At 35.6% G+C, this 15664-nt stretch overlaps 1 protein-coding gene across 1 annotated transcript in view; it reads left to right on the plus strand.

Moving 5' to 3' along the window:
* Positions 1-243: 243 nt before the first annotated feature.
* PARD6B (par-6 family cell polarity regulator beta) overlaps positions 244-15664 on the plus strand; it is a 17823-nt gene continuing 2402 nt past the window's right edge. Inside the window, exons 1-2 of the mRNA XM_044661106.1 lie at positions 244-309; positions 8645-8867. Coding sequence (XP_044517041.1) covers positions 244-309; positions 8645-8867 — 289 coding nt within the window. The remainder of the gene's footprint in view (positions 310-8644; positions 8868-15664) is intronic.

A 15664-nucleotide genomic window follows, 5' to 3' on the forward strand; every position in this document is an offset into this window, starting at 1 on the left:
GGGCGCTGCCCCTGCCGCCGCCTCTTCCTCAGCTCTGCGGGTTGAAGGACTGAAAGCCGAAGCAGGAGGAAGAGGAGAAACCGCCACCACCGCGGCTGCAGGTGGTTTGTTCGCGTAGCAGGCCGGAGCCCCTTCCTCCTGTCGCATCTTCTCGCCCCGGGAGAGGAAGCCTGGGCGGACCGACCGCCCGCCGGACTGACAGACCGTCCGTCTCCCCCACCCCCATCCACCCCCGCGCTCACTATGAACCGGACTCACCGGCACGGCGCGAGCAGCGGCTGCCTGGGCACCATGGAGGTGAAAAGCAAGGTGGGTGCGGGGCCCTGGGAGCACGGGAGATTGGGAGAGACGGAGGAGAGGGTGAGGGGTAAGAAGGCACAGGTGGGGCACGGGAGGTGGGGGAGCGTGACCCGACCCGGAACGTCTGGAAGTGGGAATTTGGGCAGGAAACTAGGGGACGGGCCCGAATGGTGAGATGTGGATACACACCTGTGCCTAACCTGCCCGGGACCCTGAGAGGATCAAGTTATTGCTACCTTGTGCTTAACCAACATTCCTTTTTTCCAACTCCACACTTTGTAACCCTGCTGGTGGGTGTAGAAAAGAAGGGGTTATACTCTAGCAAAAGAGTTAGCTGGAAGGAGGAAAACTTGATTTGGTTGACCGAATTGGATTAAGCGGTTAGGGTTTTGTTGAGAGTTAAGCTGCCTAACACTCAGTTTTACATAATGCTTGCTCTTTTCCCCTCTCACTAGCCGGGGGAGTAGAAAATTTACATCACCCAATTAGATTTGCTCCCTATTGTAGCAAAAATAAGGTTTTTTCTGTTAAGTAATCTTGTTATCTGTTTACTCTTTGAACGTAATAACTCACCACAAAAGAATTTTAAAATTTCTTTAATACTTAACAACAGAACTTTGGTCTGTCTAGAAGGGAACGAACGCACGCAAACACATAGACGTGCAATTTTTAACCACTTATAAGACAGTTTATGAGTCAAAAACCAGTTAGATATCGACTGAGCCCCCGAGTGGTGGGGATATCGGTAAGTCTTACAGTAAGGGTGTGATCCAAGGTCTGGTGGGAAAGGCATTCGGAAAAGAGATTTAACAGTTGCTTAGGAAATGGGGCCATTTCAGTTCCAATGAACCTTTCCTTAACTTCAGAGAACATCAACTAGATGAAACCATCATATAGACTTTCTTGTCCAACCTCTTCTCCCCCTACTCCACCTACACTGTGGTTACTTGAGGTCCAGAGACCTGCATCATTTCATATAGCTGGTTAGTGAGAAAACTACCGAACGTTGCTTTAGGCTTTTGGTAGATGCAATTAGAATATGGCCTCTGCCCATCATAAGCTTAACATAGTACAACAGAGGGATGAAAAACATGTAAAGTTTCTTGAAAGTAGCTACAAAATAATGATCAAATGCAACATAATATTACACAATTGAATTCATGAGTACTGAGGGTTTGCTGATCTATGGAATGTAGGTACTAGGGAAAGGTTTCTTTAAGGATACATAAAAGAAATGAATTCTTTTTCCTGGGATCAGTAACCAGGATTCTGTAATCTTTAAAATGAGATTAAGGAGATCCACATTTGTGTTGTATTTAAAATTTAATATTCCAAAAATTAATATTCCTGTGTGTGTCTATATGTTGTAAAATTTGGTTGCAACTTTATGTACTATTTAATTAGAACATAAATGTAGTTATCAGGTAAACAACTTTAGACTTGGATTTTAAAGAACATACTCTTCCCTCTCCATCCTTCATGGGAGTTGTCTCTGCAAATTGAAATTGCTTACCTGACAGTAATAGGATTCAGAATCAATCTTGTCATACTGATAGTGAACCCATGCCTTCCTAATTCTGACACCAGATTTGGTTTTTTGGAGCTTAGGTTAACAAAAAAAAATTCTTAAGTAGTGCACAGATCTCAAAACCAGTTATTGGCTTAAACATAGCCAGTTGGTAATTATTAATGAATTAATAATACTCATTCTAAACATGATGGAATTTTAAATTCTAGGTCATACAGAGTGATGAGCATTTGTTATGATGCCTTGTATAATGATCCCCAAATGCTTGTCGAAAGAAATTGATGTATATTATGGACTGGACTTTGAGATATTTTCACATTTCTGCCATTTGGTTTAAAATTCTCATGTGTTGGGTTGAGGTGGACATGATTGGGGCTGTAGACTCAAAACTACCACACCAATGCAACTAACAACAATTTGGAAATAGGTCTTGATCAATGACACATGTCATTGGGCCATGGGTGGGGGGAGTGCGATGGGTGAAGGGGAAAGAAGGAGCATGAATCATGTAACCATGTTAAAAATGAATATTAAGGGGGCATCTGGGTAGCTCAGTGGATTGAGAGGCAGGCCTAGAGATGGGAGGTCCTAGGTTCAAATCTGGCCTCAGACACTTCCCAGCTGTGTGACCCTGGGCAAATCACTTGACCCCCATTGCCCATTCTTACCACTCTTCCACCTAGGAGCCAATACACAGAAGTTAAGGGTTTAAAAATGTAAAAAAAAAAAAATGAATATTAATCAACGTTTAAAAAATTCTCATGTGTATGTGGTTTCAGTTAAATAACTTGCATGGCATATTCGATATGTTAAAGTTCAGCTTTTATAAACTCTTCTCTCATAGTCATTGGAAGAGTTAGTTCTATTTGAGATACATGCTCTGTATATATGGCTTATGGTTGACAAGATAAGCACAGGGGGCAGCTGGGTAGCTCAGTGGATTGAGAATCAGGCCTAGAGATGGGAGGTCCTAGGTTCAAATCTAGGCCTCAGACATTTACCAGCCCTGTGACCCTGGGCAAGTCACTTGACCCTTTTTGCCCACCCTTACCACTCTTCCACCTAGGAGTCAATGCACAGAAGTTAAGGGTTTAAAAATGAAAATAAACAAATAAATAAATAAACAAGATAAGCACAGCAATAGGGTAAATTCAATTTCTTTGTTCTTATTACTTTTAAGTGGATTTTGTCAATAAATTTAGTATCATTGATGAAAATGCCCATTAAAAAATGGGTGAAATTTTAATTGGTGAAATTGTTTCTTCTGGAACTTGGACAAATATTTTTAAATGATGATGATAACAGCCATATCTATTTCTATTTTCTCATGTAGAATATTTTAAACAATAGTTTACCACATTGCTTTATTCATAGCACAACTTTTGGTGTAATGGCATTGAATTTTAATATACTCTGTAATAATCATTGCTAAAAGTTGGTTGATTTTATAAGTAAGAACTTGGCTCTGAATACTGCTGAGGTACTGGTATCTCTTCATTAACAGGGATATTTTTTGACTTTGAAATGTATCTTTTCTGTGCAGCAGACTTACCTGTCTAATTATCTCTTGAGGTGAGAGCTTTTGCAGCCAGTTATCATTATAGAGTCCTTTGATAACCTTGGAGTATTGATTCTTTGAGCTATAGCACTTCCTGATTTCATTGCCTTTCTTGGGCTAATCTTAAAATTAGTTATCCAGTGATCATGAGAAAAAGTTTACTGTTCAGATGACATGCTGGATAGTAAGAATTAACTATTAGAAAGCATACATAGTGAATCATTCTCTTGATAATAGTTGATTGTATCTGCTTTTTTGTCCAGTGTTTTCCCTCATTGTAAAAAGTTCCTCTTAATCCTATTGCAAAAAGCAAAATAATATCACTTGTTATTTGGAAGACTTATTTTTGCCAGAAATTACAAAACATTATTTATAAAAGAGCAGTCCATAGTAAAGCCATAAAATTTTCCAATTGCCTTAATTAAAATATATCATCCTATTAAGAAAAAAGAAACATGTGGAAGAGAATTTATTTTGCAAATGTTTAGCAAAATGACCTAAAATACTAAGATTAAATGTGAAAATCTATTAAATTTTAGTAATAATGATAGTCCTGTTGAGAAATCTACCTGGCATCAAATATTGAGAAACACCTTTAAATTTTTTCCAACTTACTAAGAAATATGAAGTTTTGATAGCATCAGGGTAATTAAAACAAGAAACTGACTTTTGATGTTGTCATAGGACTCTAACCCTGATATGAAGGGTGTTTCTATTCAGTTTTATTTATTTTGTAATGTGTAGGTGTGACTAAACTCAGAGATAGCTGTAGGTATGAATCACTTTATTTTCTTGACAAATGTTAGTGTGTTTATATTTCAGAAATGTATTTAAATTTATTGCCTCTTAAAGCTGCTGTGTGTATATGTACTTAAAAAATTTTAATTTTGTTTTTTGCAACATTTTGAATTCCATGCTGCCTCCTTACCTCTCTCCCAACCCCACACTAGAAAAGGCCAACATTTGACAGATATTTATGTAAAATCATATAGTCCATACTTCCATAAAGCATTTCTTTCTCTGGAAGTGGATAGAATTTTCCTTTATAGATCCTGATTTGAATATTCATGTTATTCAGAATTACTTAATCATTCACAGTTAACTCTGAATAATATTGCATTACTATCTACAAATTTGTCCTGGTTTTGCTAGCTTAAGTCTTCATGATTTCATTCAAGTCTTTTCCATATTTAAAAAAAATTAGATTGCTCTAAAAAATTAGATTTCTTAAAACATGGCAGCATTCTGTCACAGTTCAATGCCACCACTTGTTTAGTCATTCCACAATTGATGGGCATCCCCTCAATTTCCAGTTTTTTACCAGTCACAAAGAGAACTGCTATACATATTTAAAATGTATAGGTTCTTTTCCTTTTTTCCTGATAACCATGGGAAACAGACCCACCAATGGTATTGTAGAGTCTAAGGATCTACACAGTTTTATAAGTTTTGGAGCATAATTCCAGATTTCTCTTAAATGGCTGAATCAATCTACAATTTCCCAGGAAGTATAATAGTGTCCCAATTTTTCCATATCTCCTTTGACATTTGTCATTTTAGCCAATCTAATAAGTATGTGATGGTATCTCTGATTAGAGGGTTTTTTTTTTTAAACCCTTGTACTTCAGTGTATTGTCTCATAGGTGGAAGATTGGTAAGGGTGGGCAATGGGGGTCAAGTGACTTGCCCAGGGTCACACAGCTGGGAAGTGGCTGAGGCCGGGTTTGAACCTAGGACCTCCTGTCTGACTCTCACTCCACTGAGCTACCCAGCTGCCCCCTGTGATGGTATCTCAAAGTTGTTTTAATTTGCATTTCTTTGGTCAATGATTTAGAGCATTTTTAAAAATATGACTATTGCTTTGATTATTTCTTCCAAAAAATGCCTATTCATATCTTTTGATCCTTTATCAATTGGGGGATGATCATTGTCAATTTAACAAAGTTCCTATATATTTGTGATATACCTATGTATGTCCTACTACTGGTTGTGTAAGTATGGTATTTAGTTAGTTAGAATTATCCAAAATAGTGAGTTTGGAAAATTTAATTGGCAACAATATAAACCTCTATCCTTAATAATTTAAATATTTTCCTGTTAGTGGTAGTTCAGTAGTAGATGATTTAAGTACATAGTATAAGGAATGATTATGTTTGAATGAATCAGGCACTGGTTAGAAAAGTAAATGGGGGGGGGGCGGGCAGCTGGGTAGCTCAGTGGATTGAGAGTCAGGCCTCTAGAGATGGGAGGTCCTAGGTTCAAATCCAGCCTCAGACACTTCCCAGCTGTGTGACCCTGGGCAAGTCACTTGACCCCCATTGCCTACCCTTACCACTCTTCTGCCTTGGAGCCAATACACAGTATTGACTCCAAGACTGGAAGCTAAGGGTTTAAAAAAAAAAAAAAAGTAAATGGTTAGGAACCTAAGGAATTTGTTGAAACATCTATAGCCTTACCATATTTATCTAGCCTTGGGAAGAAGTAAATTTCTTTGGTAGAAAAACTGTAACAGGTCTGGAAATTGAAAGATGGACAAAAGTGATGGTGTTTGAAGTTTGTATTGCACTGAGTTGTCAAGAAAGGCTTATTTGCTGTGTTCAGTGAAGAGGCTTCTATTAATTATCACACCTATTTTTATAGTATCATTTCAAAAAGTCTTTGTGTTTTTTTTTGTGGTTAACATACACAACATTCTAGTGAGATCAGTACTCAGCAACTTTTATTACATTTTTACAGAAAAATACATTTCTTTTATGTACTTGATTTAGGTTGCTAATCTTTATGCTGCTGTTATATTATGACCACTTACTGGGGATTACTGTTCAGGGGTTGATCTAGATGCTTTTTGAGACCCCTTCCAATTTTGAGATTTTCTAATTGAATGTTACTTTGATTTGATATTTTTTATCCATTTTTATTATGCTTGCTTTATTAGGATGAAATTTTTCAAAAAGAACTGTGATAGTTTTCAGACTATGACTAAAAATGTTCCTTTTAGGGAAAGGGAAGGAATAAGTTTTATATAATATGTACTTTTTGCCAGGCACTATGCTAAGACCTTTTTTCCCTCCCCTTTAAAGCCCTATCTTCTGTCTTAGAATCCATACTATGTACTGGTTTCAAGGCAGAAGAGCTGTAAAGGCAATGGGGGTTAAGTGACTTGCCCAGGGTCACAGAGCCAGAAAACAGGCCAAGACCTCCCATCCACCTAGCTGCCCCCATAAGTGCTTTTAAACAAATATTATGTCATTTGATTCTCACAAAAAATACTTAAAGGTATATACTTTAATTATCTTCCTCCTACTGCTGAGGAAACTGGGGTAAAGAGTGGATAAAAAAAGTCACACAGCTAATAGGGTTTGATTTGAATGTGGGTCTTCCTGATTCAAGATCCAGTGCTCTATCTACTAGCATGACTTAATTCAATTATAGTTGGATATATATGTTGTGTAGTTATATTTTGTTGAGGAAGCAAAAAAATTATCATTGGTTGAGTGTTTCTGCATTATTGCCTGTCCTTGATCAGATGAGAGACCAAAGGGTAATAGGAAAGTAGTGGAGGCAGAATTTCATATTCTGTACTGAGGTTCTGGATTAATGAATGTTGGTTCTCTTCTCTCTTCTTTGGTTAGCAATTCAACCTTTCCTTTGATCTTACTGGTATAAGTTAATAATAAAAAAAATTTTGCCTTTCCCCATGAAAGTCTCATTAAAAGTACCAGGAGGTGGGTTCTTGCAAGCTGTGCCAGTGATCTGGCAGATTTTCAACCACACTGGAAAGGGCTGGTGACCTTTTGGGGCTTGAGGACTAGCACGGTTAGGTTTGGGGACGCTCATTCTCAGGTTGACCAGTAGTATGATTACTTTTCTGGCAGTAATAGCTCTCAGATAATCTACCAAGGGATGCAGTGAGAAGAATGATGGGTCTGAAGGCCTGGGTTTTAATCTTTGACCTTAGGCAGGGTCACTGTTTTAATCTTTGACCTTAGGCACTGTCACTTGGTCTCTTCTGAGCATTATTTTTATTACCTGTGAAATGAGAGAATTGGATTAAATAACCTAGTGTACCTTCTAGATTTAAATCTTTGATTCTGTTTTTTTTAACCCTTCTGTCTTAGTATCAGTTCTAAGTAAGAAGAACAGCAAAGGTTAAGCAATAGGGATGATGTTAGGAATTGTCCGAGGCTAGATTTGGACCACAAACCTTCTGTTTCCAGGTGTGGTTCTTTCTCCTGAGTGATCTAGATGGTCCACAACATATTATTTTTGCACCTTTTTCTTGTACATTTTGTTCAAACTAATTTGAAAGATCTAAAAGGCAGAAATTTTTCTTATTTCTTTGCTAGGAATTAAAAGTTTCAGTCATGATAGAAACAAAACTTATTTTAACCCTGTTGATGTGAGGATGGATGGATTGAGTATAATAATGGTTGTAGCACTAGCTTCATAAAGGTAATAGTAACAGAAAGACCTTTTTGTCGGGTCTTGAATCTAGTGCCTGATCCAAGAACTCAAAGCTCAAATAATTCTGCATGGGATAATGGTGTAGTGACTGCTGTGACCATTAGGGGAAAAAGACAAAGACAAGTCCCTAGCCTTCTCAGAGGAGGAAATCCGGATTTTAGAACCAGAAGGGACCTTAGAAATTATCTCCCCCTTTGTTTTACAGCCCAGGCGAGAAAGATGATGGGTCTCACCAGGTAGTAAATGGACTAGTAGTAGAGCCAGGATGTAGTTAGTAGGCACAGGCCTTTGGTCTTAAATCAGTGCCTTGCTGTTTGTGTTCAGTTGTGACCCTTCATGACTCCATAGAACACAAGGATACTGAGATGATTTGCCATTTCCTTTTGTGGATCCTTTTTGTTGGGCAATTAATTAGATTAAGTGACTTGCCTAAGGTCATACGACTAGGAAGTTTCTGGGGCTAGATTTGAATTCTTCTTGACTCCAGACCCAGTGCTCTTAACCCATTGAGCCATAGCTGCCTCTTTCCATTATACTATAGTGCTAATTCTATTTCTTTGCTTTGGTAAGAAAGCTGTTAGGCATTAAGTTACATTTTGACTTTTCCTGACTTAACTGGTTGGAAATGTTTTAACCTGCTAATATGATATAATATCAGTATCCTGTTGACTTTTAGATCTCCAATGTCTAGCACAGTTTTTGGCACATAGGTGCTAAACAAATGCTTGTCAATATTGGAATTATGACTTGGTATTTTTCTTAGAAGTAATTTGTTATGTATGTTTTGTTTCTAGTTTGGAGCAGAATTTCGTCGATTTTCTCTGGAACGATCTAAACCTGGAAGATTCGAAGAGTTTTATGGATTACTACAGCATGTTCATAAGATACCCAATGTTGAAGTTTTAGTAGGTTATGCAGATGTTCATGGAGACTTACTGCCTATAAATAATGATGATAACTATCATAAAGCTGTTTCAACAGCCAATCCACTGCTTAGGATTTTTATACAAAAAAAAGGTAAGTGTGATTCAGAAAAACTATGACTTAATTAGAAATAAACATTCTGCATAATGCCTGCATAGAATAGATGTTTAATGAATGTATATTGCTTGATTCTGTTTTTTGCACTATATTTATAGATTTTTTTCAATTGTATAGGGCAAACAATCGCTAATGTTTTAATCACCAGATTTTCTTGAAAGAATGAATTTAGATTCCTGTTTCTATTCTGTTCACTGTTATTTTGTTGCTATTTTAAATAAAATTGGTTTATAGGAAAAGATACACAATCGGCTTTGGATACACACACACTCACACACACTTTAGCCTCCCCTTGGCCTTAGTTTTCTCATCCTTAATATGAGAAAGTTGAACTAAATGACCTCTGAGACTTCTTCTGGCGCTAAATCTATAATGATTGTTTGCTTTATAATTTATATTTATTTTGATTATTTTAGATGGATTTTTTTCTTGCTACTTAGAATATATTTATAGTGAATGACATGAATACTATAGGTTATTCCATAAATCATAAATATCCTTTCTTAGTATTGTGAAAGAATATTTGAAATCATAGCATTTTCTGCATTAAACAACTTTTCTGATGACTGGCACCAAAACCCTGAAGAGAAAAAACTTTCTTTTAGTTTTTAATTTGTTTACCTGAGGATATATGTGTGCCTTCTGTACTTTTGCTGAATGAAGAAAGTATGAGACAATCAGCCAGCAGGTTCAGGGGATATCTTATAATAGGAAAGAGTTGAAGAGAATAATGATGTCATAACGGTGGTGGATAGGAAGTAGTGGCTATGTAGCACCCAAATTCTAGGACAACAAATCATAACACCTGGCATGACATGCTGTTACTCAACTCTAATCTACTTTAAACTGTACCAGAGTATTAAAAATACATGAGGTATGAACTTGATCAAGAGTCATTCAAGAACCTTTAGTATGGAAAAATTTCCCACACTTCTCATTTTAATCATTATGCCTTAATTTTTATATAGTATACTCCTGTAGTTGGGGAATATGTAGTGTTATTCATAACACTTGTTTTTAGGTAGAGTGTGAATATTAAGCTTTTTCAATAACCATGCAATAAAAGTTGATAAATCATTTCATCTGATTAAGATTTAAAAGAGTTGGATTATAATACCATCTTTTTTGTGTATTGAGTTCTGATCTCCTTTTAACATAATAAAATTCAGACCTTTCTGGATTCCTTTTTGAATATTTATCTCAATCTTTCTTCTTTATTAATTTCAATAGACATCAAAACAAGGCATCCATTTTTCCTATTTAGATTTTCTTCACATCAGTTTCCTAAATAGTGGAGAAATGGACACTTGGCCTATATTGTCATTAAGACTAGAATTTTATTTTTAGAGCCTTGTAGAATTAAACAACATTTTAATGGAAATTTCCTCATCAGAGAATATTCTGTTCTAGTTTTGTGTGTTTTATAGGAACTTAATGCAAATGATGACGTTTTCAGTCAAGGAAGAAGCACAATTAGTCCATTTATAACCATACATTATCACACTTTATTTTGATACTTTTCTTGACAAGAGCTTAATGGCTATTTATACAGCAGGTTATATAAACATAACTAGGTACTATTTGGTCCAAGAAACAGTTTTAAACTTGGAAATCATATCCTACTGCCACTGTCTTCCTCTTTAGTTGATAGTAAACTAATTTGTTTGGACAGCAATTTCCTATATCTTGCTAGTAACTTGTTAAAAATAATATCTAGGGAGCAGCTGGGTGGCTCAGTGGATTGAGAACCAGACCTAGAGATGGGATGTCCTAAGTTCAAATTTTACCTTAGACACTTCCTAGTTGTGTGTCCTGGAGCAAGTCACTTAACTCCCATTACCTTACTCCTCTTTTTTTTTAAAAACCCTTAACTTCTGTATATTGGTTCCTAGGTGGAAGAGTGGTAAGGGTGGGCAATGGGGGTCAAGTGACTTGCCCAGGGTCACACAGCTGGGAAGTGTCCGAGGCCAGATTTGAACCTAGGACCTCCCATCTCTAGGCCTGACTCTCAATCCACTGAGCTATCCAGCTGCCCCCGCCTTACTCCTCTTCTGCCTTAGAACCAATACATAATATTGACTCTTAAGTGGAGGGTAAGGGTTTATAAAAAAATAGTTTCATTTACATTTTGGATTTCTTGTGATTTTCTTTAAGATCATATTTCTGATTTATAGAAAACGGGGATTCTCAGAGTTAAGAGCTCTTCATAAGTATCAGAATTAGTTTTTTTTGTTTGTTTTGAGTTTAGGAACCTGTATCTTGAATCAATTGTTTTTACTTGATAACTTTTTGGGGCTTGAGGTACTATATATTGAATAGTATTGAATACTATACCTGTTTTTTTGTTTTTTGTTTTTAACAAAGGCTGGTTTTAGTTGGCAGGGGATAACTGCATATTTCTAGTGCTGTTGCCATGGAAATAGTAGCAGAAGAGAGAATTAAACCCTGAAAGTGTTTTTTACAAAGAAGATTCTAGATCTTCTATTACTAGCTAGTTTTTTTTTTTTTTTTTTGGCCAGCTGTAAGAAAGATATCCTGATTAAATTTATAGTGAAGGCAAACTAGAATCTAAATGGTATAGTTTTAAGTTTTAACTCTTGAGAAATATTACATTTTTAATAACAAAAAATGAGTAATTTCAACTGTTTCATGTTCTACAATAAGATTATTAGACACTAACTTACTGATAATGCTTAACTTTTTAATCTAATAGTATGGATGGTTTACTTACGTACTAATTTAGCTGAAATGATAAATTTTCTTATCTAGTTTGGAAATAGAAATTCATTTATATTTGAAACTTGACTTTACCTGTCTAAAAGAACTGCCAAAAGGTCAATTTTTTGCCCAGGCATCATCATGAAGAATGTTTTTGGTTAGCAAGTTCCCTGAGGTCAGGGACTACTGTCTTTTTCTATTTTTATCCCTAGTGCCTCCCAGTACTTAGAACATAGAAAACATCTAAGATGCTTGTTTATCTACACAGAAGGAATAGCTTGTGTACTTAATAAGAATTTCTCATTATACAATGGGAAGATTAGTGACTTTTAGGCACTTGGTCCCAGTTCCAATTTTTTTCAGATACATGAGAATTATTACAGTCTTTCCTTTAGAATAGACCCCCAAATGTCTCATTTTTAGTGGTATTCTTAAATTTACTCAGTAGTTGCTTAGTTTCTTAGCAACTCTTATAATTTTTAATTCTGAAAGATAAATTCTGTTACTGGGTTACATATATTTATGAAGTACTTATTATGCACCTAGCACTGGGTAGACATTAGGCATATAGAAACAAACATAAAATGATACTTGACCTCAAGGAGCTTGTATCCTACTTGGAGAAATTATTGTAATTGCCATCATATTGTATTTTCTTTTGGAACTATGGTTTATGTATTTGAAAAAAATATACAGATTTTAAAACCTCATTACTATTTTATAAATGTCTCTTTAGGAGGTATTGCTTTTTTTTTTTTTTTTTAACGCTTAACTTCTGTGTATTGGCTTATAGGTGGAAGAGTGGTAAGGGTGGGCAATGGGGGTCAAGTGACTTGCCCAGGGTCACACAGCTGGGAAGTGTCTGAGGCCGGATTTGAACCTAGGACCTCCTGTCTCTAGGCCTAGCTCTCAATCCACTGAGCTACCCAGCTGTCCCCAAGGTATTGCTTTTTGAAAGGCATTTTAAATGGTAAACTATTATTTACTTCAAGACCATCGAGGCCACTGTATTTTGTTTTTTAAAGGGCAATGTAAAAATATGTATTTAGAAGTGGTCCCATATAACCCTAAGAGGACAAAAAAACCTAAAACAAATTTTAAAGAGAAAACCACATACTGTTATATGGTCATTATTTAACTGATATCCAGCCAATTGCCAAGGGATAGTATTAAAGATGATACTGTTTTGTTTAATAACATAATTGACTTGATAATTCTAATGAAATCCTTTGGATATAACTTAGATTGTTCACTTTAAGTCTAAATCTTCCTTTATAGTCCAAGGACTGAAAAATGTAGAATTGAAAAGGAGGGAACTTTTTATATATAGAAAGTGAGAAAGCTGAAGCTTAGGGAAGGAAAAAAAAAATGACCTGCCTGGTGGGTGACACAGCTACACTGCTCTTCTATGTATCTTGACATCTTTGTCTCCTGCATTATTCTCCTTGAGAGTAGAAACATTTTTGTCTATCATGGTAGCCAACAACCCCTACTCCTTACATTTCTTTGCAAATGAATACTCTTGCTTAAACTGTTAATAGAAAAAGTATCTGTATTTCAGATGAGTTGATTTAGAGTGTTATATATTTGAGTAGGTGTTTAATATCAAATCAGACATTTCAAGGACCACATTTCATGAATTATTATTTTGGGAATATTTATGTATTTTAAATACATGGGAATATTTATGTATTTTAAAAAGTCCCAATTTGGCTATAGACACAGAATGCTATGCTTTGGGAGAATTTGTCTAATTTTTGTCTTTTCTGTAGTTCTTAGATGTCGTTTTTGGGCCTGCCTATAATAACTAGAGCATTTAAATAGTACTTTGCAATTTACTAAATACTTTCCTTAACAATGCGAAATATGTTTTGTTTCAGTACCTTGCACATAGTGCATAATAAATATTTGTTGAATTAGACTCATTTTCCAGATGAGGATACTGAGGTCCAGAGAAGTTAAATGACTTCCTCCTAAGATCACACAGTAATCACACTTGAGTAGTGAAATCAAGGCCTCCTGACTTCAAAATCCTTTGTTCTGCAAATATGTACTGTATTACATTGCCTAAAGTAGGAATAAATAGGCTCTGATTTGGTATAAAATATTAGTGCCATAGCCAGTAATCTAGACTGACCAAGAGGAGTCTTCTTTAAGTGCAATGTACATGATTTGTGATGTAATTTTTCCCCCCTCTGGGTTCTTGGCTGTGTTTTGGATACTTGAGGTTGCTAGATAAGTCAGATGTCAGTCTAGATTATTGGCTATGGCACTAATATTTTCCCAAATTGTGACTCTTGGTAGCATACAAGAAAATGTTTGCTTTAAATTAATTTGATCAGAGTTTTCAAATTTATTTTTCATATTCTCATAGTTTCACAGTGCCAGAACATATATATCTACTGTAAAGTAGAAAGTCAACTTATTTGGACATTCACCTTTACACTTTAAACTAGCACCCTGCACTGTGGCTTTCTGCCAAAATATTTCTTTTCCCAGTAGCTGTAAACTGATTAGCTAGATGGGAGAACAAAGATGTCTTTGTATTCGGGCATATTGCTTTTGAGAATTTAGTCAAGAATGTAACAAATGAAGTCTGGCTGCATGGCCAAATTATGCAGATTAGTTTCTCTGGTTTAGCTTTCTACAAGTAGTAGTAAAGGAAGACAATTTCATTTTTCCCTAAATTTTGTATGGATGGGGATTTTGATATTCCCTAGCATATATGCCATTATGTATTCTTAATACATTATTTGAAAATGAACTGTTTTGAGAAAAGATATTCAGTGAAACTGTTTTCTGAAGCTGCTTATGCCAGGTTTTGCAAAGAGAAAGTGCTGGCATTAACATGATGTATCTGAGGAACCCAGACAGTTTTTTCTATCCTTCGGTCAACTTGACTTAACACTTGCTAATTCCTCCATATATGAGATTATGACAATTGTCAGCTATTTTTTTCTTTTCTAGAGTCTTAAAGTTGGGCAGTATTTTAAGCTTTCTAGGGAGGTGAAAAATGAGGAAATTGAATTCTTTTTTATCTGACAAGTTTAAAGCGGGTACATATTTCATTTTCTCCCTCATTCTAAATGAATTTTGCATGCCAGCTTATTCATTGTTTTACTATTTCGTCTTTCTCTTTTTTCTACCTCTCAGTGGTTAGGTTTTTGTTGTTGTTGTTCATATGAAGTGTTTGAAGTGATCTATGAATTATGAATGATATGTCTGCCTTCACCAGGGATGATTTACACATCTAGTTTTAAGAGTTTCCTGCTTCACCCTAACAGTAGCACTAGATTTCATTTTGGGATAAAAAATGCTTTGTTTTATCTCACTTTTGATTCCTTCATGATATTCCTAAGTTTCTTAAACTGAAAATAAATCCAGGCAAAGTAATTTGAAATATCTTAAAAGGATATTGTAAACAAAGTTAACTCAGCAAATACTAATATTAGTAGCTAAAAGTATATAGGCTTTTATGTCCAAGAAAAGAAACTGCAATTTTAGATGATAGTAGTTAAAAATGTACTGGATTTCCAGTTAGCATAGTTAATTTGATCATTTTCCATGTTTACTCCAATTAACATAAAATTCCCCTCACTTTGGAGACGTACTAGAGCATATGGAGGGAAATTGGTGTTTATTATAATCATTTAACCTATGATCCAAGTTTACTTTCAAATATAGTAATTTATAAGTTGTTTTGTTAATGCTTTATTTTTGAGAGAATATTTTAATGAATAAATATTTCTGAAAGTAGTTCTTTGTCAAGTGCTTGTTGAATTAACCAATGGAATATTTGAATTGCTTATATAACCTTGTTATATTTAATTTATGCTTTATAAGAAATAGCATTTTAAATAATAAAAGCTAAGTATGTAGTACCACAACAAAAAAGGCCTAAGGGAACGGAACCAAGATCATAGAAACAAGCAACTTAGGGGCAATTATAAGGCTCAGTACTTCCACTGACCCTGGACAAGTCACTTAACCCCCATTGCCTAGCCCTGTATTGGCAAACCTATGACACATGTGCCAGAGGAGCTGTGCGTCCCGCC

The sequence above is a fragment of the Gracilinanus agilis genome, chromosome 2 (genome assembly GCF_016433145.1).
Source record: "Gracilinanus agilis isolate LMUSP501 chromosome 2, AgileGrace, whole genome shotgun sequence".
NCBI classification, from domain to species: Eukaryota; Metazoa; Chordata; class Mammalia; order Didelphimorphia; family Didelphidae; genus Gracilinanus; species Gracilinanus agilis.